The sequence below is a fragment of the Megalobrama amblycephala genome, linkage group LG15 (genome assembly GCF_018812025.1).
Source record: "Megalobrama amblycephala isolate DHTTF-2021 linkage group LG15, ASM1881202v1, whole genome shotgun sequence".
Taxonomy (NCBI): domain Eukaryota; kingdom Metazoa; phylum Chordata; class Actinopteri; order Cypriniformes; family Xenocyprididae; genus Megalobrama; species Megalobrama amblycephala.
The window spans coordinates 14,229,937-14,256,266 of NC_063058.1; the positions used below are offsets into that span (position 1 = coordinate 14,229,937).

The 26,330-nt window shown below is 37.7% G+C and overlaps 1 protein-coding gene across 4 annotated transcripts in view; it reads right to left on the reverse strand.

The window, feature by feature from the left end:
- abcc8 (ATP-binding cassette, sub-family C (CFTR/MRP), member 8) overlaps window positions 1-26,330 on the reverse strand; it is a 101,165-nt gene that overhangs the window by 44,961 nt on the left and 29,874 nt on the right. For all 4 annotated transcript variants that reach the window (XM_048159220.1, XM_048159219.1, XM_048159221.1 and 1 more), the window contains 8 exons: window positions 23,503-23,637; window positions 23,128-23,290; window positions 17,609-17,649; window positions 17,380-17,525; window positions 13,641-13,746; window positions 11,929-12,042; window positions 11,739-11,811; window positions 11,158-11,263 (listed from right to left, as the gene is read on the reverse strand). In XM_048159220.1, the coding sequence (XP_048015177.1) occupies window positions 11,158-11,263; window positions 11,739-11,811; window positions 11,929-12,042; window positions 13,641-13,746; window positions 17,380-17,525; window positions 17,609-17,649; window positions 23,128-23,290; window positions 23,503-23,637 (884 nt within the window). The remainder of the gene's footprint in view (window positions 1-11,157; window positions 11,264-11,738; window positions 11,812-11,928; window positions 12,043-13,640; window positions 13,747-17,379; window positions 17,526-17,608; window positions 17,650-23,127; window positions 23,291-23,502; window positions 23,638-26,330) is intronic.

A 26,330-nucleotide genomic window follows, 5' to 3' on the forward strand; every position in this document is an offset into this window, starting at 1 on the left:
TGCTACTTTAGCACAAGAAACAACATTTATGGCACGGTTCATGTCAGATTTTGTTGCTGATTTTTTAATATGTAATTTAATTGGGAGTTTGCCAAGCAGTTTTTGATATTTCAGGTTTTCCCCTTTCAAATAGATAGGACTTGGTCTTGGATGTTCGAAATAGCTGCCCGGAGGCGTTGCAAATATGACCGCCGAGTGAACTGACTTTCCTTGAATGGGACTTTGGTGCTAAGCACCATGTCATACTATAAGTCAGGCAAAAAATAAATAAAAACATTTCAAAGCCAAGTAATTTTAATACAGACTTTACATAATACAAACTTTAATAATACTGAAAATTAAAACTTTAATAATACAGAAAATTATGAAACCTTTAATTATTTATGAAAAAATTGCTTAATATTTATAATATTTAAATATCACTTTAAGTACTAAACACTATATATAATTTATAATATAACTATATATAATGTGCTTACAGAAAAATTAAAAAGAAATTTGCTTATTGATTTACTACTTCTAAAATAATGACAGCTAATTTCACTACATTGTGTCGTAGATTTGTGTTTAGGACTTGTTTACATTTTAAAATATTAAAATCATTTATCTGTGCAGATAACGGTTGTTTCATAAATAATTGAGATAAAGGAGATGTTTATACTCTCGTGGCCTTGTTTGTAAAAACTTCAACTTAATACATAAAATTCTACAATCATGTGTTCTTTAGCTGTCTTGTGTGTTCTTTAGACACAATCATGTGTTGTGAAGTAAGCTGTCTGTGATCTCTTTAAATCAAAGCAAAATAGTTTACTAAAAATAAACAGAAACAGTTAATGTTTACAAGCAAAAACTATCAGGGATAAAAGACTATTTAGCTTATCTATTACTTACCGAAAATGTATGATGTTTAGGACATGACATATTGAGATCAGAAACTGCGAAAGTCATTTATGTGGACATTTGAGTGATAAACGATTCAGATAAAAGAGAGCTTTTCTTGCCATAGCGCCTGATACTCTCTGATCATCAGCCAAAAGTTGCTGTACCCAGCATGAACATCTACACGTAAAAACCATTTCCTTTAGACAATTAGACAACACCCAGTTAACAGTCATTTTTTGTAGTATAAACATTTGCTTTTTAAGACCCACATTTAGCCTGACTGAAGAGCTGACGATTGTTCAAGGAGATATTTTGTGCCATAAGTCTTTGTAGTCTATTTTTATAGAAAACATAAATTTAGCTTCACCCTCTGCTAGCATTACCATACTGGGCGCACATACCATGTAAACCATTTGAATACCGAAGATGGTTCTCATAGTGTTCACATCTCTAATATCGGCCATGGATAATTCATCTTATGTGTCAGATACATTATGCATGTAGAAAAATGCAGAAGCAAATGCTTGGCCAATGCATTGTGGATTCATTAACAAACCTCGGTACTCAAGGGGCGCTAGAGTTACTTTAAAATGTATGTGCCATTACAATAGATGCCATTATTCAGGTTTAACTAATTTAAAGAGTATTTGTTTTGGGTCTAAGAGGGTAATTTAATTCAGAAAGCTCGAATGGGCAACATTTCTTTGACTAACCCCTTTTGTTTCACTGAATGATTGATGCATCTATCCTACAGGTTTATTTATATGTTATATTTTAATCTAAAACACTTTAAGTGGACCCATATTGTCTGTCTAATCCCATTGTTATCTTAAGTAGGTCCTTTGATTTGAGCTCAGTTGGTTGGTTGTTGCCAGGGAGGACTGGCACTTGAACAAACGTCCATCTGTATTGTGCTTGACCCAGGATGCGTCTCATAAAAGGGTGTGCGAACATCAAAACACAAGCCCCTAATCAGCATTGTAATTACTAATAGCCTGTTGGACAGCACAGGCTGAAGAACAGGTGACTAATTTGTGAAGAGGACTTGATATGGTGGTGAATGGGTACACCGCAGCCTCTGTTTGACCCCAGAAGGTCAGGTGCGTGACGTGTTTCTAGTGCCTTAATGTCAGTATTTCTGTGCGTTACCCTTGACGTGTTTCATTATGAGTTAGTAACATATTATGCCTTAATGTCTTTTTGAGTGTATTTCTGAGCTTGTGTGTATGGCCTTGTTACCTGTATAAACTTATGGAAGTTCAGAGGTCGGATTCACCAATCTGCTTAAAATGTGACATTTGACTTTTTTTGGCAATTTTTGAGCAAGTATAACCAGCCAGTATCAAAACTATCTCATTAGTTGATTCACAACAGTAACTTGTAATAATGTTATGGCCTTTTTAGTTCCTCTGTTTTTACGTCCGTAAACAGAAAGAAGGACCTCGAGAGGCTTGAATCAAGACCTTTTTGCCTTTCTCACAGCAGTGAAATAATTAAACTTATCATTTTGATGGTGGATTGTAATCCAGAAAGATCTAAATGACAATCATCAGTGACACTGGGATTCACCCGTAGCCAAAAAGCAAAAGACTTTGGATTGGTGACTAAGAAATTGAAATCTACAGTAACACTAATACACACTAAATACACAGTCACGCAATGTGATGTTGTTAACAATAACAATTTGAAAACAATATAACAGTAATAATAATTTGCACGGTTAGGCATGATCCGAGCTAAGCGTCATTGATTTAATCATCATGGCAGCGCAATTTATTTAGGCCTAATGCTTTTTCCTCAGTTGGTCAAAACAAAAGTGGCAGACAGTTACTTACTTGTTCAGATGATATTTTCAGTGAAAATTCTTATATTGGTCAACTTTCAAGATTAGAATCTGTGTTTCTGAAGTTCAGTATCCACACCGGTGCGGGTGACAGCGCATTAGATTCATCCGCGCTGACGAGCTGTGCCGACGCACAATGCACGTACAGATAACTGTTCTGCATATGACTGCAATTGCAATGTAACAGAATGGCGACAAAGAGGAAAAATCGCGGACTGCAGCTTTAAGAATGTAATTCTTTAAAACTAAGGAGAAAATTTAAAATTTTATATTACTGTTTAACTTTTATATTTTGCATTCCCAAAAAGAGTTCCTAAGAATGTTATTAAAATGCAAGAAAAATCTCAAAAGGTAAGATGTTTAATGAATATAAGCAGCAGTCCAATTATCTATATAATTGTGTGTGTGTGTGTGTGTGTTAACTAAAAATAAAAATAAAACTATTAAAAATTGTTTTTGTTAATTGAATTAAAGCAAGATAAAATAAAATGTAACTACTAGATGAGTTCTAAAATTACTTAAACTAAAATAAAAAATAAAGCTAAATAGAAGCTAAATAAGCTAAATAATAGCTTATTTTCAAGAAATGCTCCTTTTTCTTGCCGGGCGAGGAAGTATTGAAAGAGCTTGTTTTCATAGTACATTGAATATTGTCAAAATATTAAGGAAATGTGATTCCTCATGATGACTCCAATATATCAAATTTGTGGGATCATATGATCCCAATAAAAATTTTGGCTCACAAAATTGGGAATCAATAGCTGCGGCAGTCCAATTTGTTCCTTTAGGCTCTTGCTGTGTCTTACACAAGCCTGGAACTGAACAGCCACATGACTTCAGATCTTCTCTGAAATGTTAACAAGAACTGGTAACACAATAAGCAATTTTTATATTACCTAGAGGCTGAAGGATGAGTTGTATAAGCTTACAAAACAGAACCGCACTAAACAGACCCTTATCAGAATTTTTCTTTATATAATAACGACTCAGAGAATTACCAATCCCCAAAACATCCACAGCATTCATTAAAGCAATTTCAAGCTCTTTATGAAAGGCATTACTCATTACAATGTATTCTCTGCACACAGCACTCTCCATGTGCGCTTTCTGATTCAAAGAGCTCTCATGAGCAAATGGGATTCCATCCTGTGAACACACCAATCACTTCAACCAAGGCCTGAGTATGAAATTAGGGTGACCACTTCTACCGTCGATTAGAGCTTTTCAATTACTGTAACAGCAAATTGCCATCTTTCATTCTACCCAGTGTTCAACCAAGAAAGACACAGGAGAAGGAAATAAATCTTGAAGAGTGATAATTATCTTGTAATTATTACAAGAAATGTCATTCAGCGGAAAAAGGGGAGCAAAAAAAAAAAAGTAGCATTTCCATCAGCTACTGTACATTGGTAAACTTTTTGATGCGCTAAACCTTTTTTCTGCAAAAAATAAAGTCCTTATATGGAAACTTGGCTGTTCACACTAAGAACGATAACTATAAACATGACAACATAGGCAGAGAACGCCCCGAAAAAAGACTATCATTAAAAACCACGCTGTGTATTATCAATAATATAATGATGTATACTAAAATAATTGTGTAAGTAGTAAAACAATACAAATGCAAACGGGGCAAACATTTTGAGTCCCCCCTCCCTCACAGTGCTTTGGTTCACTGCCTGCTTTTCTCTTTTGCCTCACATACACACACAAGTCCAGTGAGAGAGAACCATTGTTACCAGGGTCGCAGTTTTCCTGCATAATTGACCATTCGCAAAGACCCGCCCCCTTTAGTTACTGTTCCTATGTTCCATGTTCTCACATCGCGGATCAAAGAGGACACTGACAATACGTCAACAGACAAGACAGAGCAGGTTACTTTTGATATGAAACATAATTTTTAAACATTATAATTTTTAAAGAAATTTAAACAATAAATACCGTTTTGTGGCTCTTTAATGTGTTGTGACAGATCGCTGTGGCGCCTCAGTTCAAGTGGCCTGTGAATCGATCATCTCTTCCTACTAGTTCATTTATAGCATCAGATAAACATGAATGAACATCAGAAGGAATGTTGTTTCAAGCGCGGAAAGACATCAATACACACCATTTTTCAAGTTCAGGACTGCTTTATTGGACAAAATGGCGGATTCAACGTTATGATTGGTTAGATCACCTGTCAATAAAACTCCCGGCGAAGGGGTCAATTGGGCTATTTTGAAAATGTAGTCACGGGAACAAGTTACAGAGCCGCAGGCTGCATTGTTTTTTTGGGATACTTTTATAATGTACTGTGGCCGTCAAAAAGTTTATCTGTAGACAAAGGAAATGAAAAAGGATGCTTTTACTAATATGTATTATACTTGTAATGAATATCTGGCAACCTAAGGATGGAAGAGAGACGGTAACTTTAACTTCACAAACTATTACGCTAGTTTTACCCACCGCAGAGATTTTAAGGCTTTCACATAGTAGAAATAAACGCAACAACAACCAAAGCATGTCGCGTATAAGTCTGCATGTTTTGCGTGTCTGTGTGAATGAATAGTGTTGTTTCGTCTACTACACAAACTCAAAAACATGTGACGTTTATCGTGTTACATGAACTTCAGTCACTTTCTTCACCATTTAATTTGGAAAAACAACAAACCACAAAAAAAAAAATGGCAATAAGCCTGATATTAGGCTAATATTGTGTTGGGTTGTGCTCCTCAACATCATATTTGATGTTAAGTGGCAGATCAGTGGGCTTGCTGCAGTTGAATATAGTAAGAGACATTCTCTGTCCCAGATGAATCGTCTCAGGTTACGTATGTAACCATAGTTCCCTGAGATAGGGAACGAGACGCTGCGTCCGATAGGAACGCTTTGGGAACGCCTCCAGCGTGATAGCGTCTGATGCACGACTGTCAACTAGTCCAATGGCGAGAGTGAACATCACGGGCAGGTGACGTCACGACCAGGAAAGGATAAATACACATCCGGTGCAACCGGCTTCAGCAAAATACTGCCGAGGCAAAACGATCACAGGGATGCAGGGAGTTTGGCAACGCGACGCAGCGTCTCGTTCCCTATCTCAGGGAACTATGGTTACATACGTAACCTGAGACGTTCCCTTTCGAGGGAACTCGCGCTGCGTCCGATAGGAACGCTTTGGGAACGATATACCAAAACGCCATAATCACAAATACCTGTCTGTGTGAAACTCTGGCACACTTAAGACAGCAAAACCGATGATCCTGGAGCTGCGTCCAGGTGAAGGCCATAATACCTCACAAAAGTGAGTGGCGAGGACCAACCGGCCGCGTCGCAGATCTCTTTGAGGGAAACCCCCGAGATTAAGGCCTTGGAGGCCGCCATACTCCTAGTCGAATGTGCTCTGACAGCTAATGGACACTGCTGGCCAGAGACCTCGTAAGCAAGTGAAATAGCCTCGACTATCCACTTGCTTACCGTGTATTTAGATGCTGGACGACCTCTGTTATGTGGTCCAAAGCACACAAATAACTGATCTGCTTTCCTCCACAGGGCAGTTCTGTGGACATATGTGTCCAATGCTCGCACTGGACACAGCAGATTCGACTTCTCCTGGTCTGATGTAATGAATGGAGGAGGACAAAAGGCTTGCAACACAATAGGCCTTGGAACATTAGTCAAAACCTTCGGAATATATCCAGGTTTGGGGTAAAGGAAGGCTTTGACCATCCCCGGAGCAAACTCAAGACAGGTCGGGGACACTGAAAGGGCCTGAAGGTCTCCTACTCTTTTAAGGGATGATATGGCGAGAAGGAAGACAGTCTTAAGTGTCAGGAACTTATCTGAGACTGACTCAATAGGCTCAAATGGAGCTGTAGATAGGCCTTCTAACACAATAGCCAAATCCCAAGCAGGGACCCTCGTGCGCATCGCAGGCCTCAGCCTCTGGGTGCCACGGAGGAAACGAATGACTAATGGGTTTTTCCCAACAGTAGTACCATCCACATGGGCATGGTAAGCAGATATAGTCGACACATAAACTTTAAGTGTAGATGGGGTTAACCCAGATGAGAAACGGCACTGTAGGAACTCAAGTACTGAACCAATCGGGCAGTAGACTGGATCCAACTGTCGTTCTTGACACCAGGAAGTGAACAGTTTCCACTTCAAGGCGTATAGTTTCCTCGTGGAAGGAGCTCTGGACTGAAGAATGGTCTCTACAACCTCAGTTGAGAGACCAGCTTCTATGAGCTTGGCCCCCTCAGAGGCCAAACCCACAGATTCCACATTTCTGGACGGGGATGCAGAATCGTGCCCCCCGCCTGAGACAGGAGGTCCCTCCTGATCGGAATCTTCCAAGGTGAGCCATCGAGAAGACCTATCAGGTCCGAGAACCATATGCGGCTCGGCCAGTGAGGTGCTATTAGCAATAGACTTATCCCTTCCTGGCGAACTTTCTCCAGAACTCCCGGGAGCAAAACAACTGGGGGAAATGCATACAGACGCAGCCTCTGCCACATCTGTACCATGGCATCCAGCCCCAGAGGAGCTGGATGTGTGAGGGAGAACCAAAGTGGACAGTACGTCGTATCCTGAGACGCGAACAGATCCACTTCCGCTTGGCCATAAATCTCCCATATGAGCTTCACCACCTCCGGGTGAAGTCTCCATTCCCCTGGCCTCAGCCCCTGCCTCGACAGAGTGTCTGCTCCAATATTCTGAATCCCTGGAATATAGATACTATATTCCAGGGATTCCAGGGATTCTATATTTCAGAGACCACAGGAGGATCTGTCGCGCCAGTTTGTATAATGGGCGCGACCGCAGACCCCCTGCCGATTTATATACGAGACCACCGATGTGTTGTCTGTTCTGACTAGCACATGATGGCCCCTCAGGTCTGGAAGGAAGAACTTCAATGCTTTGAAAACTGCCATCATCTCCAGGCAATTTATGTGCCACGAGAGCTGATGACTCTTCCACAGACCCTGAGCTGAGCGGCCTTCCATTACTACTCCCCAGCCTGTGAGAGAAGCGTCCGTCGTCAAAGTGACACGACGACATCGAGCTCCTAACACAGGGCCCTGGGACAGGAACCAATTCTTCTTCCATATGATCAAGGCGTGGAGACAGCGCCGCGTGATCTTGATCATACGAAGTGGGTTGCCCCTCGGGGAAAACCCTTTGGTCCTGAGCCACCACTGTAAGGGTCTCATGTACAGCAGGCCAAAAGGTATCACGTTGGATGCTGCTGCCATCAGACCCAACAGTCTCTGAAACTGCTTTACAGTGCGTGACTGGCCTAGCTTCAATTCTTTTACGGCTGATAGAATAGCAGTGATGCGAGCTGGAGAGAGACATGCTCACATTGTCACTGAATCCCAAACCACGCCAAGAAAAGTGGTCCTTTGTTGTGGAGTAAGCATGCTTTTCTTGGCATTCAGTCTCAACCCCAATTTCCGAATGTGTGCGAGAACGACATCTCGATGCCGAACCGCCATCTCCTCTGACTGTGCCAAAATCAACCAGTCGTCGATATAATTCAGGATGTGTATGCCCTGCAGCCTGAGCGGGGCCAGCGCTGCATCTACACATTTTGTCAATGTGCGGGGTGAGAGAGCTAGGCAGAACGGAAGAACCCGAAATTGGTACGCTTTGCCCCCGAAAGCGAACCTCAGGAACTTCCTGTGCTGTGGAAGGATGGAGATATGGAAGTATGCATCCTTGAGATCTATTGTGACAAACCAATCCTCGGATTTGATTTGAGTCACGATTTGACTTAACGTCAGCATCTTGAATTTTAGCTTTTGAACTGCTCGATTCAGATGACGTAGATCTAAAATAGGGCGCAATCCCCCATCCTTTTTTGGAACCAAGAAATACCGGCTGTAAAACCCCGACTCCCTGTCGGCAACCGGAACCCTCTCTATAGCCTCCTTTGCTAATAAGGTTTTTATTTCTTGTTCCAACACCAAAGCCTGCTGAGGAAGCACTGACGTATGCAGCACTCCTTTGAATAGAGGTGGACGGCACCAAAACTGGATTTTGTAACCTTTCTCTATAATTTGCAGGACCCAATGTGAGATATTTTGAAGAGATTTCCACTCTACCAGAAAATCTACTAAGGGAACCAGCCTCTCGAGGCTGGCCTCTGGTGTTTTGTTCACAGCACATTTTTGATGTAAATTTATCCTCCTCAGAGGATGTGACGCAGTGTCGTGTTGATGTTCTGAACACTGCGTCACTAATTCGGTGGGAACCGCTGCGCCCCGAAGCACCAGAGGTGGCGGGGTTGGCAGAACGGCCCCCTGAGGGCCACGAGGTGGAACGGGCACCGTATACTGAGGTGTGTACCGCACCACCACGTGTGGGGCTGCCCTCAGAAGTCTGACGCCACTGGCGTCAGGACTTCTTCTGCCCAGCCTTCTTCGCCTGAAGCAAAACCCTCAGGTCTGTCTTCGGCTTGGAAGGCTGAGAGTGCCGTCCCGGCCCACCGTGTCTTTGGGGTGGAGCACGAGAGGCGACACTCTCTTTCTGCTGCGCTCGGTACGCGGAGCTTCACGGCTGGGACTGCTCACGCCCAGCAGCCCCAGAAGGTGGATGGCGGCGTGGTAGATACTTTTTAAACGCCTCCGCCTGCTTTTTAGCTTCCTGGAACCTGTCGACGACAGATGTGACTGCGTCGCCGAACAGGCCAGATGGTGCAAGCGGAGCGTCGAGGAGAAAGGCCCTGTCTTTATCCTTTAAATCAGACAGATTAAGCCACAGGTGCCTCTCTGTCGCCACCAAGGCTGCCACAGACCGCCCAACAGCTCTGGCGGTCTCCTTGGTGGCTCTTAGGACAGATCTGTGGCTCGACGAAGTTCTCAAACTGCGTCCGGGCCAATCCCCTCCCCGCCATCCAAATCCTTCAACAGGTCTGCTTGGTACGCTTGCAAAACAGCCATAGTATGCAAGCACGCACCAGCCTGACCTGCTGCCGTGTACGCTTTTCCCACTAACCCTGATGTAGCTTTTAGTGGTTTAGTGGGAAGCGTGGGGGCCTTCAGGGACGATGCTGAACCCGGGGACAGATAACTCGCAAGCGTCTGTTCAACCCGGGGCATCGCCCCATAACCATGCTCTTTCAGCCCTCTTATATTGGAGTAGTGTTTCACATGAGGGCTGAAAAGACGTGATGAATATGGCTTTTTCCAAGTTCTAGATATCTCATCATGCAAATCAGGGAAAAAGGGAAGGCCCCGTGGTGGAAGTGCTTTGTTTGATGACAGAAAACGCTCGCCCAGTTTGCTTTTTGGACGAGCGCCAAGATTCTCGGCTGGCCAATCGATGTTAAATTTAGACACAGCCCGAGAAAGCACATCCACCAGCTCCTCGTACTCAGTGGAAAGTGATGGTGAGTCATCTTCCCCCATATCGACGCTCAGCACGTCTAATTCCTCTGAACTAGAGTGCTGATGCGACGAGCCCTCTCCCTGGGCAGAAGAAGCTGCGGGGCGGGCTTCCGACACCAGAGAGGGGCGCGGGATCTGCCAGGTGAAGGCTGAGAAAAAGCACTCGTGCTCGTCTCAAGCATCGCTGACAGATCCATCTGCGAGCCCCACGTCATCTTCCTCCGCGCTGCCTCGGCAGCAGCGGGTCCAGAGCCGTGGGGAATGCTTGCCTGCGCACTTTCCTCGAAAAGTGCGAGACGGGAGCGGAGCGTCCTCAGGGGAAGTTTTTCACAATGCTCGCATTCAGCCCCCTCGAAGGCTGAAAGAGCATGCTCCGCTCCCAAACACATAACGCACAAATCGTGTGTATCCCCACCCGTGAGAAAATGAGGGCAGGAAGGAGCACACGGTTTAAATGCTTGTGTGTTCGCCATAACTGTGATATTGTGCTGTATTGATAACGAGACAGACAACAATAAATAGACAAAGACAGTTTCACATAGAGCGCTTTTGCTGAGGCAGAAAAGCTGAAGCCCCGTTGCACCGGATGTGTATTTATCCTTTCCTGGTCGTGACGTCACCCGCCCGTGACGTTCACTCTCGCCATTGGACTAGTTGATAGTCGTGCATCAGATGCTATCATGCTGGAGGCGTTCCCAAAGCGTTCCTATCGGACGCAGTGTCTCGTTCCCTCGAAAGGGAACCTAAAATACTATGTGGAGGATGCAAGATGATTTAATAAATATAATATGACCGCGTGGTGAACCTATGAACCGCACTCGTATTCAAACAACTATCACTTCGTGTTGTTGGCCATATAAAATGACAGAGAAAAGAAAAACAGACATACATTTTGGCTGTATTATTTGTGTCCCCTTCAAAAACTTCTCTTGAGAAATTTACGCCCCTGCATAACAATATCTATATTGGTGTCCACCAATATAGATATAGTTATATAGTTATAGTTATCGTCCTTGGTGTGAATGGGTCTTTAGTCTCCATAATTTGTCCAGAAGTTCTCACCTGTTCCATATAACTGTGCCAGAGATCTTCTGCATCTCGCCGAGTGCAGCCAGCAAAAGAGATGATTTCCCACAACCCACCTGGCCCACTATCATAGTTAACTGGCCTGCAGAGAGAATGAATCAAAAATTAAGATAAATGGATATCATGGAGCAACAGAACAAATCTGTGTGTCAAAGTAATAACCCAAACAGAAAATTGTGTGATGAAGAGGATAGTTTTTAACAAAATAATGGTTTAAATTTCATTCTTTTCCACAAACAAAATTATCACTTGGCTTTAGAAGACTTGGAATATATTGCATAAGTCATATGGACTACTTTTATAATACTTCATGTCCTGTAGAGCTTTACGGCATAAGCAACCATCAAATATTTTCTTGTAAAAGAGCATGCGCATTCTTCAAAATGTCTTCTATTGTGTTCCACAAAAATAAATAAATAAATAAAAATAAGGAAGTCATACAGGTTTGGAATGTCGAATTTTCATTTATGGTTGAAGTTCAAGCCAGATTTAAAGCCACATGAGTGCCATGGCTCAACATCGCCAGCACCTGTAGATTTATTTTTGACAGGACTTACCAAAAGGAATCTTAATATCCACATTGGACAACGTTGGGGTTCCATCAATCCAGCTGAAATATCCACTTGTTATCTAGAATGGACAAAATGGAGACTGACTGGTTATGACTGGTTATTCTTATTCTCAATGGGCTCTTCACATAGATGAAATTCCTGTTTACTGCCTGAGTACAGAAATAACCTGTCTCACCTTGATGCAGATATCTTCCTCCACAGCCAGTGGCTCGTCCTCTTGCTCGCTCTGAAGGGCAAAGCTGTTCCAGTCCTCTCTGACTGGGTGCTTACGGTTCACCACCTTCAGAGGCTTTATCAGAGGTGAGAAAAACAATATATCTGATAAAGCTCAATATGAACATCCTCTTCAACCTCTCCATGCCTACCAGGATTGTGACATTACAAACATAAATAATGTATAGTCATAGTCATATGGCTGGATTACTGAAAGCGTGGCAGGATAAGCTTCAACGTCTATTTATAACAAGAACAAATATTTTACTTTTAAAATAATGCATTTCTATTCACCTATTTACGGAAGCCCTGAACCTGCATGGTGGGGAAAAAAAGAAAGAAAACTTATCTCGCTATTTCAACATAATAACTTGTTATTTTGAGATATCAAGTTGTTATTTTCGAGATATTAAGTCATTTCGACATAATATCTCGTTATTTCAAATAGTCAAAAAAAAAAAACGCCTGGACAAATCACGTTTGTCTACTACGAAAACTAAATAATGAGATATGTCAAAATAACGACTTAACTCAAAATAAGTTATTATGTTAAACTGAGTTATGTCAGAATAACTTAATATCTCGAAATAACGAATTATGATGTCGAAATATCTGGTTATTTCGACATAACTCGTTTTTTCAAGATATTAAGTCGTTATTTCGACATATCTCGTTATTTCAAGATATTAAGTCTTTATTTCGAGATATTAAGTCATTTCGACATATCTCATTTGTCAAAAAAACTAAAATATCACGTTTGTCTACTATGAAAATGAAATAAGATATGTCGAAATAACGACTCAATATCTCGAAATAACGAGTTATGTCAAAACAACGAGATATGTCGAAATGACTTAATATCTTGAAATAATGAATTATTATGTTGAAACAAGTTATGTCAAAATAACGAGATATTATGTAGAAACGACGACTTAATATTGTTACATCCACGCCTGTCCCGAACTCCGTTTCCCAGAATCCTCCCTGCTCATCACCTGTTTGCACTTCCCTCATCAGCCTTCCCGCTTCTCCTGGATTCCCTGCACCTGGTCCTCGTCATTAGCACTCCCTTTAAGTTGGACTCACTCCCTGTCCATTCTTGTTGTTGTTACATTGTGTTAAGTACTGTGGCTGTTCTGTTCTTTGTCTGAATAAATATCTCTCTGTTTGTTAGAAGTCCATATTTTGCCTCATCCCTGCTGCAGCTACACTGCTGGTTGTAACAAATATCTCGAAATAACGAATTATGTCGAAATAAGATAAGTGTATCCAAGTTTTTTATCCTGGAGAGTAGAAAAATCTATGTATGTATTTATGTATCTGTCTGTTTAATTCACATTAAGAATTAAACAAATTTGAGACAGTCACATTTTAATTTACTCATTGAATAAATAAAAACTTATTTATTTATTGTTAAATATATATATTTTTTAATAATAAGTCATTTAATTGTTTGTTTATTTAATAACAATTGATATTATTCACATCACAAATGCAATAAATTTCAGACAAATGGTCACATTTTCATTAAACAAACAACCAACCAACCTACCAACTAACTTACTAGCTAACTAACAAATAAAACATTTATCTAATTATTAAACAAGCTTTTGGGTCATGGTGCGACAATCTGTTGTCGTGTTTAAGCTTTTATAGTGAATTGACTTGACTTACCAGGGCTTGATACTTGTGATTGGTTGAATTGAGTAGGATAGTTGCTCTGGGCTCATGTTCATCTCCAATCTCATCACAGGAGAAAAACTCGCTGAGCTTCTGAACACTGGCCAAAAGAAAACAATACAGTATGTCATGTGATATTCAGTCACATTAACGACTTTTGTTTATTCTTATTTGACAATTATTTGTTCTCATGTCAAGAAATAAGTGACATTCTGAGATGACTGACACCACTCCTAGAAAATTAAATAGGACTAAAGTATATACTTCTGTGTAATCAATATTTACTGAAAAGGCAATTAATTCTTTGGGAGAAAATCTGCACCACTCTGAAATATTACCATGGTCCAACATGAAGGAAAATAAATCCTGAGAGAAACAAGAACTTGAAGATTTCAGAGAGATGCATTTTATATCCGAATCTAGAATATATTGTTGCAAGGAGATAATGTTGTAAAGAAACTGGAAACAGCTGATGCTATCGTGAAAAATGTTCACTAGTGGGCAGTCATTTTCCTCTCTGGTGCCAAGTCATATTTTGAGACCGGTGGCACATATGGCCTGTTTTTCCAGAAAGCACTGATTTATGACCTGTTTGTAGACTTTAAATACAGCCTTCACTCTCTAAAATGTGTTCCACATCATTGGGTTGATGTGATTGAACCTGAGGCAGACACACATTTCCTTCTTCAGAGGAGAGTCTATCGGTGATGAAGTGATTTATCACACATTGACACAAGAAACGCACAGGACCGATTCGTTATATACCTGGGTGGTTAATTAAAACCTGTAAATCCTGAACCCATGTTGTTGGCTGTATATCACTGTCATACACAATTGCTATTGCTCAGAAATTAAACAAAATTGTATGCAGCAGAAGAAGCCTGTTATGATTTTAATGTCAAAGCCAATAAAGCCTACTTGATACGCAAATTTTCATGGCCTCTAAATGATCAAAACTGCTGTAAAACCTGTTGTACACAATATAAGTAAAAGGCCTTATTCTAAAAATGACTCCCTTCAGGTTGTGGTTCACGTCTTTTTGCTGTGAAATCTTTACAGATTTTTATAAAGTAAACATAAGAATATATTTTATATTGTTAATAATATTTTAAGATGAACACTTAATGGACTGAAGAAACTTTTTTTACTTGTCCATCTGTTGTCAAGTTTAGCCCTTGACACCCTCCTAATGGGATTTTTTTTTAATTGTTACTCCATGAGGAATATCTTGTGATTGACACAATGGATTATGTTGATTTTGGACTCATTCCAATCGGGAGCATCCACTGTAAGTAATGATGTGCCATTTTCTATGATCTATGCATGTTTCATGATGTTATAAGTGATAAACATCATGTGAAAGCTACATTTGATTTTAGTTAGCGCATATGCGCCTGTAGGGTGCTATGTGTCATAACTCTGTGAGGAATATTTTTCTGATCGACGCATTGGATTATGTTGATTTTGGACTGCTGTAAATAACGATGTGTCATTTCCACAAACGAAACATGTTTCATAAAGTTAGGAGCGAAAAAGTGACATAAATGACACTAACTAAAATCAAATGTAGCTGTATGTTAATTACATATGGGTTCTTGCAGGGCTTCACATACAAAAACTCGCTCACATTTAGTCAAAGCCCAAAACAATTATGCTTGTTGTATTCTACTCCTGCGAGACCTTTCAAAAGACAAATGACCAGGGTTGGGGAGTAACGGAATACATGTAACTGCGTCACGTAATCAGGATACAAAAATCCAGTAACTGTAATTCGTTAAAGTTACGTCAATAAACGTAGTAATCAGATTACAGTTACATTTTGAAAAAAGTGGGTATACTATCAGGATTACAATCGTTTCATTTAAAACTTAATAAATCATTATTTTGCCAAAATAACACATATTAAGCGCTGCTTGATTGTACAGAAGTTCCTGGTTCTGTTGCCAGTGATGACTCACGTGAGCCACCTGCTGGTGCATGTGCAAATAACACCCGTCTACAATCTCCTCAGGTGCAGACTGAATCACTGCAGCTAGTTGAAACGATGCTGCCCGCAGGGAAAAACGCTTTCAATTCATGGAAATTTCGCTGCTATTTTGTTTTGAAAGAAGAAAATGCAAACAACATGGTTGTATAGTGTAAACTCTGCCTTCCTGCTATGAAAACACTTTCTTTATCAAAGGACTAAAAAATAATCTGTAATACCATACTGTATCCACTAGATGTCTGAATATCCCTTTACATATATATATTCAGGGCTGTGTATTCCCAAGTTGTGGAAATTAGACATGATTGCTTAGTTTTAATAGGCTTTTAAAAGTAACCAACATTAAAATTAAAGCAGAACAAAGAGTGTGACCTTGAAGTAATCCAAAAGTAACTCAGATTACATTACTTTCACATTGTGGTACTTGGATTACGTTACTGAATACTTTTTTTATGAAGTAATTTGTAACTGTAACGGAATACACTTTTAAAGTAACCCTTCCAAGCCTGCAAATCACAAATGACTATCTGAGCTGTATGATGTTTTTGACACATTGCAGTATAGTTTAAAAAAGTATTTCATAAATTATGAAAAAATTGTGAAATTTCATAAATTATGAAAATTATTTTTTATTTATTTATCAGCAAATAACTAAGCACTACTTTTTATCAAATTGGCTACGTTAATTGTAAAGTTCAAACTCTAAGCTTTCAAATGACACCTATTTTGTGTTGATCAAGGCAGTAGTTTTGAAAAATATGATTATTATTTTGTTTTTCTAGTTAGGTGGCGCCCACACGTTTAGAGGGACTACTAAGCACTTGTTAAGAGTTGATCAAAATGGTTAGATGCATTAAAAAGCTGAAAAAAATGATACCTATTTTGTGTTATTAGTTGTTAGTAGTTGCTTAATAATTAGATTTTTTTTTCATGCAGGGTTAAAGGGTTAAAGAATCTTTTCAAAACCTACCTTGAGGTTTTTACAGTTTTTTTCAACTGCTTGCACACAAAATCTTTACTTGTCACACAATGTCTGAAAACCTGACACTGAAACACCAGAACCACACACCAAATCTGCAAAACCATACATTAATTCTCTGCTTTCGACTCAGTTTTCACTTTCATAAAACACTTTTTGCAAAACACAAACAAAAATCTAACAGGAAGTATCTTGATTTTCTTTTTCAAACACAACCATTGTTTCTGTCCAACTACACATGGCTGATGTATTTCTTTTTACTTTTGTACTGTGTACTGTTTTCACAACCACAAATGCTTACAGTAAAAAAATAAATAGTTTAGTTTCAATCTTGCTTTCGTGTTTACCGTGAATTTTTCAACATCTCTCTGCCAATTACTTTCAATCTTGTACAGAAATGTACATAGGAGCTCATGAAAGAAGAGCTTTAGGTTTTGAATAACTGTGTATATGATATATCCAAAAATAGAATATTATGGCAAAGGTGTTTGCAACGTAAGACAAATGTTTGCTTTTGAGATGTGTTTTTGCAGATATTTTGCATACAGTTGCATACGTTTTGCACGAGATGTGAGGCATTTAGCATTTTGTGTGTGCAATTCTTGGATTTGTGTGTAAAGTTTTGAAAAAAAAAAGAGGCAAAGTTTTGAAAATGTGTTTAAGCAGTTGAAAAAAAAAAAAAACTGTAATTGAATTTTCATGTAATTTTTTTAAATTAATTTTTTAATTTTATGTAGCTCATCCTGCATCAGTAGCATGCAACTGACCTGACCAGGGCTTTGACGGTAGAGCGCACGACACTGGACAGCAGGAATAGAGGAGTGACCAGGATATGGAAGAGTGAAAGGGAGGCGAAGGCCACAGCGGGGGACAGGTCCGCATCATCTGACAGATGCACATGGGCCACGAATGTCTGAAACAAACACGTGATCTTTTCATCTGCCGTGTTTATAGTTTCAATAGGAACAGATATCAAACTAAATGTTGTATACTTACAACGAGAACCGCTGCAATGGGAATGGCTGTGTTCATAAATACTGTGAAGACAAACAAAAAACAGTGTTGTTTATTAATTTGCAAAATAAAAAAAAAAGAAGTAAAAAGATGCATATAGGTAAAAAAATGTCAGTGAACACACTCATCTGGCTATCTTCGCCTTCATCTATCCATGAGTCCATATGCTGTCACTTGATATAATAGAACCTAGTAATTTCCCAGTAGAATATATATTGTTTCATATACATCTAGTATGTAGTAAAGACATATTGAGATGTTGTACTGCTCCTGTACCATTTCTCCAGTGCCCAGGTGAGCATGTGATTTCATTAAAGAACATAAGAACATTGACAATGATCTACCAGTGTTGTAAGCTGAGACACATGGCTTGCCAGATCCCTGTAAGCATGATATATTTCTCTGTTATCTTGGATCCAAAGCTCAGAGGACTTTCTACATGCTTTCTAATACTTGTACAACTCATGCAGCTGCTCTTACAGCTCTAAGAGCAGAGAATTAAATGTCATTGTAGAGAATTTAAATTCTATGCTACATCTATGATTGATTCAATATCTGTTTTTTTCAAAAAGATTGTATGTACTGTATAATACTGAACACATTACGGCATGCTGATGTGCGCATTATCACATATTAATATTATACGTACATTTATAATTTTATAATCTAGTCACAAAGAAGTTTTGTAAAATTTTTTATTAAGAGCAATATTATTTTGAAAAAAAAAGTAAATAAAAAATAATAAAATAAAATAAATAAATAAAAAATACATTCCTAAATAATATTTTAAGTAAGCAATAAGGCTGTGCTGTATCATGAATAAGTCGAGTACCTTATTGCTTTTATAAAACGGTTACCACACAATACAAATATTAAAGCCAATAATATGTATCAATGCAACTTTCATGAAGTAAAGTTTCACTAAATCTTCCTTCCGCTGGAAAAAAATAGCCCCTGACCGTGAACAGCAACAGAAATTACATTATTACGCCATTAGATGGCGGCGAAGACTTCCTTTATGAGTGTGTCAGTCAGTAGTGAAGACTTTTACATTGAAAAGACTGAATTGTTGTGAACAGGGAACAAGACACAACTGACAAATGCTTTGACTAGCGCTGTCAGTCACGGGAAAACCCCTTAACTGTTAAAAGGACAAGATAATACATCGGACATTTAAACAGATTTTTTATTATGAACACAGGACTGATCTGAAGGAAAATGCTAAATCTGAATGCAGGTAATAAAACTCGCTCACTCGATCTCTTTCTCACAATACTCTTCTACATAATACAGTAAGCTTCATTGAACAATATCAACTGAGAACAAACAGTTTATGTTGCTAAGAGTGGTTGCTAAGGGTGTTGTGTAGTGATACACAGAACCGTTGGGTGAAGCGGTCATAGCCGTGTTTTATCATGAATAAAACACAGCTATTGACCAATCAGAATCAAGGACGGGAACTAACCGTTTTATAAAGTGAAAATAAAAAATAAGCATATTAAAAGCAAATAAATTAAAAGTAAACAAAAAATAAATTAAATTAGATATCTATAAATGATAAATGATTGAAAAAGTGAATAAGTAAATAAATAAAAATAAAAATGTAATAAAGTAAAGAAAACAAGTTGTAATAATTTAATGACAAATATTTCTGGCAAATGTAAAATACAATAAATATAAAATAAAAAGTAAATAAATAAACAGTAAAAAAAATAAACAATAAAAAGTAAACTTATAAATATAAAAAGTAAATAAATAAAGTAAAAAAAGAATAAGTAAAATAAATAAATAAAATAATTTGGATGGATGGATGGATGGATTTTTCAATCAGTCAATCTATGCATATTCTGGTCAGGCAGGAGGGAAAAAAATCTTTTTCTGGGCCCTGAATACAGAATCATGCCCAACTTCTAGCTTCTAACCTACATAATGAAAAGTGCAATTCCATTAAAGCACTTGCTCCAATTTGGCTGCAAACAAAAACTGCACAAGAAGCTGCTGATTGTTGAGGGATGCTGTATCTGCAGAATGTGTTTGCCAGCTTGCTGCTGACATTTTCAAATCAATCTTGTTAATTAATTAACAAAATTGGTCAAAAGTAAATTAGCAAATACCAGAATCTGTTTAGGTAATTGCTATTAAGTAATTACTGATAAGTAATTGCTATTGGCAGCGGACCCAATCATTACTTTGAGAAACTGATATGACTGAGAGGTTTAAGCATGTTTCCTGCAATCGTTCTCACAAATTTACACCTTCGCGCTCCATTAAATGAGGGCAAACGAGACTTGACTGCATTCATAACTCATGAATGTCTGTTCAGGTCTTTATTAGTACCCTATGGACTAGCTTAAGTCCCTATAATCCCTCATTGCTGATATAAATCTCAAAGGTATTTCATTTCATAATGCACGGTCACGTGTTGACACATTCCTGCACCAACCCACTTTGATTCAGCCTACTATTCTTTGAGATGCTTCAGATTCAGTTCTATATATATATACAACAGTCCGGCATAACATTATGACCGCCTTCGTAATATTGTGTTGGTCCCCCTTTTGCTGCCAAAACAGCCCTGACCCGTCGAGGCATGGACTCCACTAGACCCCTGAAGGTGTGCTTGGTATCTGGCACCAAAATGTTTGCAACAGATCCTTCAAATCCTGTAAGTTGCGATGTGGGGCCTTCAAGGATCGGACTTGTTTGTTCAGCACATCCCACAGATGCTCGATTGGATTGGGATCTGGGGAATTTGGAGGCCAAGTCAACACTTCAAACTTGTTGTGCTCCTCAAACCATTCCTGAACCATTTTTGCTTTGTGGCAGGGCACATTATCCTGCTTAAAGATGCCACAGCCACCAGGGAATACCATTTCCATGAAAGGGTGTACATGGTCTGCAACAATGCAAAGTTTATGGAAGCTACATTTACCTTGGTAAATACACAATCCTAACATGAACTTTTAATAAAACATATGGACACTGATCCTGATCAAAATGAACATGCAAATCCTTACCAGTTAACACACGATGTACCACTTATGTAATTTATTGGTATACTTTTCAATAATTTCATGACTTACTAATTGACAACGTAACTATGACGTTGCATGCTTTTTATATATTATGAAGTGATATACCACAATTGAAAAATGCCAAGGTGAGAGACTTTTTATTTACTGAATCAGAACAAAGCGTTTTCCTCAGACATGTTTTACTTAAACTGCGTTTAACATCTTTCATGAATCAAAATCTTTCACGAATGCCTTTCGAAATCAGAAGAACATTTAGAATTATGTTTTTTGATGTTATTATTTCTTTGACTACACACTCCACAACTCAAAATGGTCTTGTGACACACCATTTGAGAAACACTGCTTTAGATTCTAGGAAGAGTTACTGAATTCATTGAATGCTTCATGGGAGTATAGGTGGTTGCTTCAGGCTATTAATAACCTTGGAGCTCACAGTAGCTATGTATTGGTTTCTATGGAATTGTTCAAAATCAATTTTTTTCTATGGAGAAAATGAATAGGATTTTTGCTCTATAGATACTGAACCATCCCTGACATTTAACCAGAGACTGTAGTAGCTATCATCATCTCTCACCTCTGAACCAAACTAGTACCAGTTTGTAGAGAAGGAATGGCCTGCCCTGCTGACATGGTCCATTATTCTGCAGTGAGGGATGAGCAGTCTATATGACATTTATGTGCTTGGGAAGAACTGATGAAACCCAGAAATGCCATTAGAAGTAAATTTCATTTGTGTCTACAATGGGTTGACAAGCTCAATCCACAACTTTTTTTCAGAAAAAAAGGGGCCATGGGAAAAAATAGTTTCCTTTGAGTTCTGCTATATCAAGCTATCAGCTATTTTACTGCTATCGCTCTGGTTCACTCGACTGCTGTGGGTTTTTGGTGTCCTCTTTTGGCCTCCAGGTTAATATGTTTTGCTATATAGAATATTTGCTGAACTGAAATCCTTAATCTTGTAAAAGAGCAATCCAAATTGAGTGATTCTCTGCAGAAAACCCAGCAGGGAAGAATATTGATTCATACTGAATGTTACATGAAACTGATGTCTCTTGGCACCACTGCATGCAGGATGTTCTCCTGCTGAGCAACACAGTCCTTCTCCAATATTGCCAGTGTCGCAGAAATGCAGTGAAAAGAGATCAGAGAACAAACAGGCCTTGTGGTTGAAAGAATGTGTAACCTTAACTGGAATGCCTTCAGAAAGCAGCACTGTTAAAGAGATTCTACTTATGAAGTCAGCAGCTCTTTTCAGTTTCAGCTGTGTTTTTCACCCTCATTTATTAAGATATATAGCATTCGTTTTGTTTCAAAAGTTAGTGGATGGTTTGCTTTCAATTTCAAGTAAAAAAAAAAACAAAAAACAAAAACCATGCATTGATATTGATGTGTTTTTAAGAGTTTAAGAGTTTTCCCTCTTAAACTGTTTTTGAGAAGAAACCGATAATAAAATGATTAGGTTTATGTATAATGCGTTTTGACTTCCCAGCCAGCTATGAGATGAAAATGTTGATCTCAGAGCTGCCCTCTGAGTTATTGAAAAACATTTGGAATATTTATCTATCTATGATTTATTGAATGGGCTTTTTAACATTAAAAATACTTATAAAATAAAAAAAATAATAAATAATCAATCTGCCAAATAATGCAAATAATGCAAATAATGCAAATAAAGATATATATATATATATATATATATATATATATATATATATATATATATATATATATATATATATATATATATATATTTATTATGTTATATATATATATATATAGAGAGAGAGAGTTTATCAAAAATGTTTATATATATATATATATATATATATATATATACACATTTTATATAGTTTGTATTTTTTATAATTATATAACAATTAAACCATTTTTAATAATCTAAAAAATGATATATATATTTTCTATCTATCTATAGATTAAAAATGATTTTATATTTATAGAATTATAAAAATACAAACTACATAAAATTCATATATAGAAAACATTTTTGATAAATACTCAACTTATAACACATATGTATGTGTATGTATATATATATATATATATATATATATATATATATAACGTATATTTTTTGTAATTCTATAAATAATAGATTTTAATCATTTTGAATTAGAATCTTATATATATATATATATATATATATATATATATATATATATATATATATATATATATATATATATATATTTATATGTGTGTGTACACATTTGTTTATTTGATATATATATATAATTTTTGATGTTTACAATTTACACTAAAATAGGTGTTATTATTGCTTTAATAATAAGAACCCTGTGATATCTCTATAATAATAATAATAATAATAATAATAATATCACCCAACCCCTTCTTCAACCCTATATGACGTCTCTAACCCTATGTAATAAACATGTTTGCTCTGTCCTATTCTTCTGTGAGGTAACTGTGAAAGAAGAGCTGTCTTACTGGATATGGAGGTGTACAGGGCAAAATTCTGCAGGCTGGTGAGCTCCTTGCCCCGGGTCTCCTCCACGCTTGAGCAGAAGATGTGTTCCCAGGCATACAGCTTCAAGAGTTTGATTCCCCGCAGCAATTCATTGGTCTTCTTCAGCCTCTCGCTGGAATACTCCTGAGCACCGTCACATAAATTATACATTAGTTACAATGCTAGGGAAGCATAAAATCTCTTAGGGCTCATCCGAGCTCAATATTTGACAGGCTTATCATTTGGACAAGCTCTGGCTTTACTGCACAATATCATCTGTATTTGAACAAAATCTGTATTTGCACTGTCACTTGACCGAAGGTTATTAAGACATTAAACAAAGTAAAGTAGCTCACCAATGTGCTTTTCTGTGCATCTGATAACTTGGTGGCCACAAAGTACTGCACAGGAGCCAGAAGGGTGATGACCGTGGCCCCTATCAAGGCACTTATTCCCAGGAGGTAGTAAAGGAGGATGATTCCCACTATGATCTGAAACCAAGAGGAAGATGTCCTTTTGATATCCTTTTCATATTGAGTAGCACTTTTCTCAAAGTAATTGATAAAGATCTGCCTGGTATATATTTTTTCATCAGGAGTCAGGGGTTTTCTATGGAAGCTTGTTTCCAACACTAAATAAAAAAATAAAAGGTATATTACTTTTTATTTCACAATTCTGGCTTTTTTTCCCCTCACTATTCCGAGTTTGCATCTCACAGTTCTGACTTTTTTTCTCAAATATCATTAATGAATATCAAGGTAGTTTTTATAGAGAATCCTTTCACTAAATAAAATGCAGATTTATTCTTTATTTACTTCTGTTAAAAACTAGTACTGTCTACAGAACAAAATAATGGCAATTAATAACATAATTGAACCTGTAATTTTTTCAAATTTTTTAAATGTGTTTAATTATTGAGTTAAACATAATAATTACATTTAACATTTTTAATTATAAACATTTAATTAGAGTAACATTTTAACTTTGACTTTAACATCTGCTTTTGTGTTTTGAAAATAAAGAAAAACGAGGAAAGGTATTATAAATTACATAACAGTCTTACTATGGAGAAGCTGAGCATATGGTTTGTGGTAGATATATGCAGCAATCAAAGAAATGTTGTTCACTAAAAATAAAGAAGGAGCCTTAGGGAACTAATCAAGGTTTGCACAAAGGCAGCCAGGAGTAAACCCAAGAGCGGAGTACGTGTCATGCTCAACATAGGGACTGACTTCCTAGTCTTACTTAAGACTTCCTGTTTGTCAGACCTAGTCAAATGTGGGTGTGAGAGATTTTATATATTATATAGTAGTGCTGTCCAAATTAAAGCGTAAATTTAATTAACTAGTTATTAACACATTTAACACACGCCCCTCCCCAAACCTGTGTAGTTCATCTTGCATTTTATAAAGTTGACTGGTGACAAACATGAAGCAGGGCAAAAACTCACTGCGTGATGAAGCCTATAGAATGCAGTTAGAATGACCCTAAAATTCAAGATATCAGGGCAAAAAATGCCCCTGTATGAGGTTTTGTTTCATATTTATATAATGATATAGTTAAGCAATATAACACAAGTAACAGCAGTGTTTAATTTCTGAATTAATCTGCGTTTTGAGCGAATCAGTCGGGTGAATCAATGATTCAATGACCCACTCATAAAGAGAGCCATTTATTTCATTCCTGAATATTCCTGAATAAATCAGCCGTTTTAATGAATTGAATGAATGAATGACTCAATGACTTACTCATTTAGACATTTACCGCCACCTACTGGCAGTTTTAGTTTCTTATTTAGCGTTTACATGATACCGTTTTCAACTAAAAACTTATGCATTTTGGCCGTTCATTTACACGACTACAGTGTTTTGGGGGATTGAAAATGCAAACTTTTGAAAACACGTTTCAAAGTGCAAGGTTTTGAAAATGATACCGTAATTATCTCCGTGTAAACAACAAAAACGCAGATCTGTGAAAACGGTGACAGCATGCACATGCGTATTACGTGTTTAGTCTATAGGCATGTGCAACTACTGACCAGGCAGCAGAATACAGCGTTTTTAGTCATTTTTGCGGATTTGTACGAAGAAAAAACTTTCCAGTTTTTAGTACACTGTTGTCATTTCATTAAAAAAAAAAATCATATTTCCATATTAATAAAAAACTCATTAAATGTATAGTTCACCCAAAAATAAAATTCTGTCATCGTTTACTTACCTTCATGGCCATTGAAGCCTAAAAGTTTGTGTAATTAATTATATAGTATGAAATAATTTTTTTTTATTTTTTTATAAAACTACTTTTTGTAATGTCTATTTGATGTTTTTCTCATGTAACACAATAATGACTTAAAATTATCTTTTGGGGTAATTTCTTAGCAAAATTTGATGTGTGATTACATGTGTGATTGAAGATTAAAAGTGGTTCCACCCGCTTCAAATGTTTTGGCACACAATCTGTTTCACAACAAAAGTTCTCTAGGACTCTCATTATTACAAGAGTAATCTGATGACTTAATTATTGACCTTGTTGAATTTTTGGCCTGCCACAAATGAGTGCATTTTTATTTAAATAAGGACACTTAAATCCTCATCATTCAAGAGCCCCACTGACAAAAAAAAGCAAAACAAAACAGATTTCGACAAGTGGCACTACATTGTACAAGATGAGGGTTTCGAGGACAAAAATACTGTCATACACAGACTAAAAATAGATCTTGCAGAGGTATCTGACATTTCACACTGTCTAACCTCAGGAGAAACATTCAATAGCAGGAGAAGTGAGGGGAATACTGAGTGAGTTTGCAACATTTCTTCAGCTCAAAATCTATCTGTGTAACCAACTTATGTCATGCCATTGAAAGGTAAGAGTGAGCTTGTTGAGGGGGAAAAAGGTGAAAATGAGTGAAAATAAATGATGGGAAAATGATGGCGGCCATGTTTTTTGAGATACGCCAATGTCGACAATCATGGCACCTCGGACAAAAACACTGCATGCCAAGTCGATCGGACTAACAGTGAAGTAGTTACAGCAGTTTTCATGTTTTTTTGCTGTTATAGCGCCACCAAGTGGCTAGTTGTTGCATCCTTTTTCACACGGCAACAGAATGAGCTCTTACATAGGTGTCCTGAGTTTGGGGAAAATATCTTATTCCGTTCACGAGATATAGCCATTTTAGTAAAAG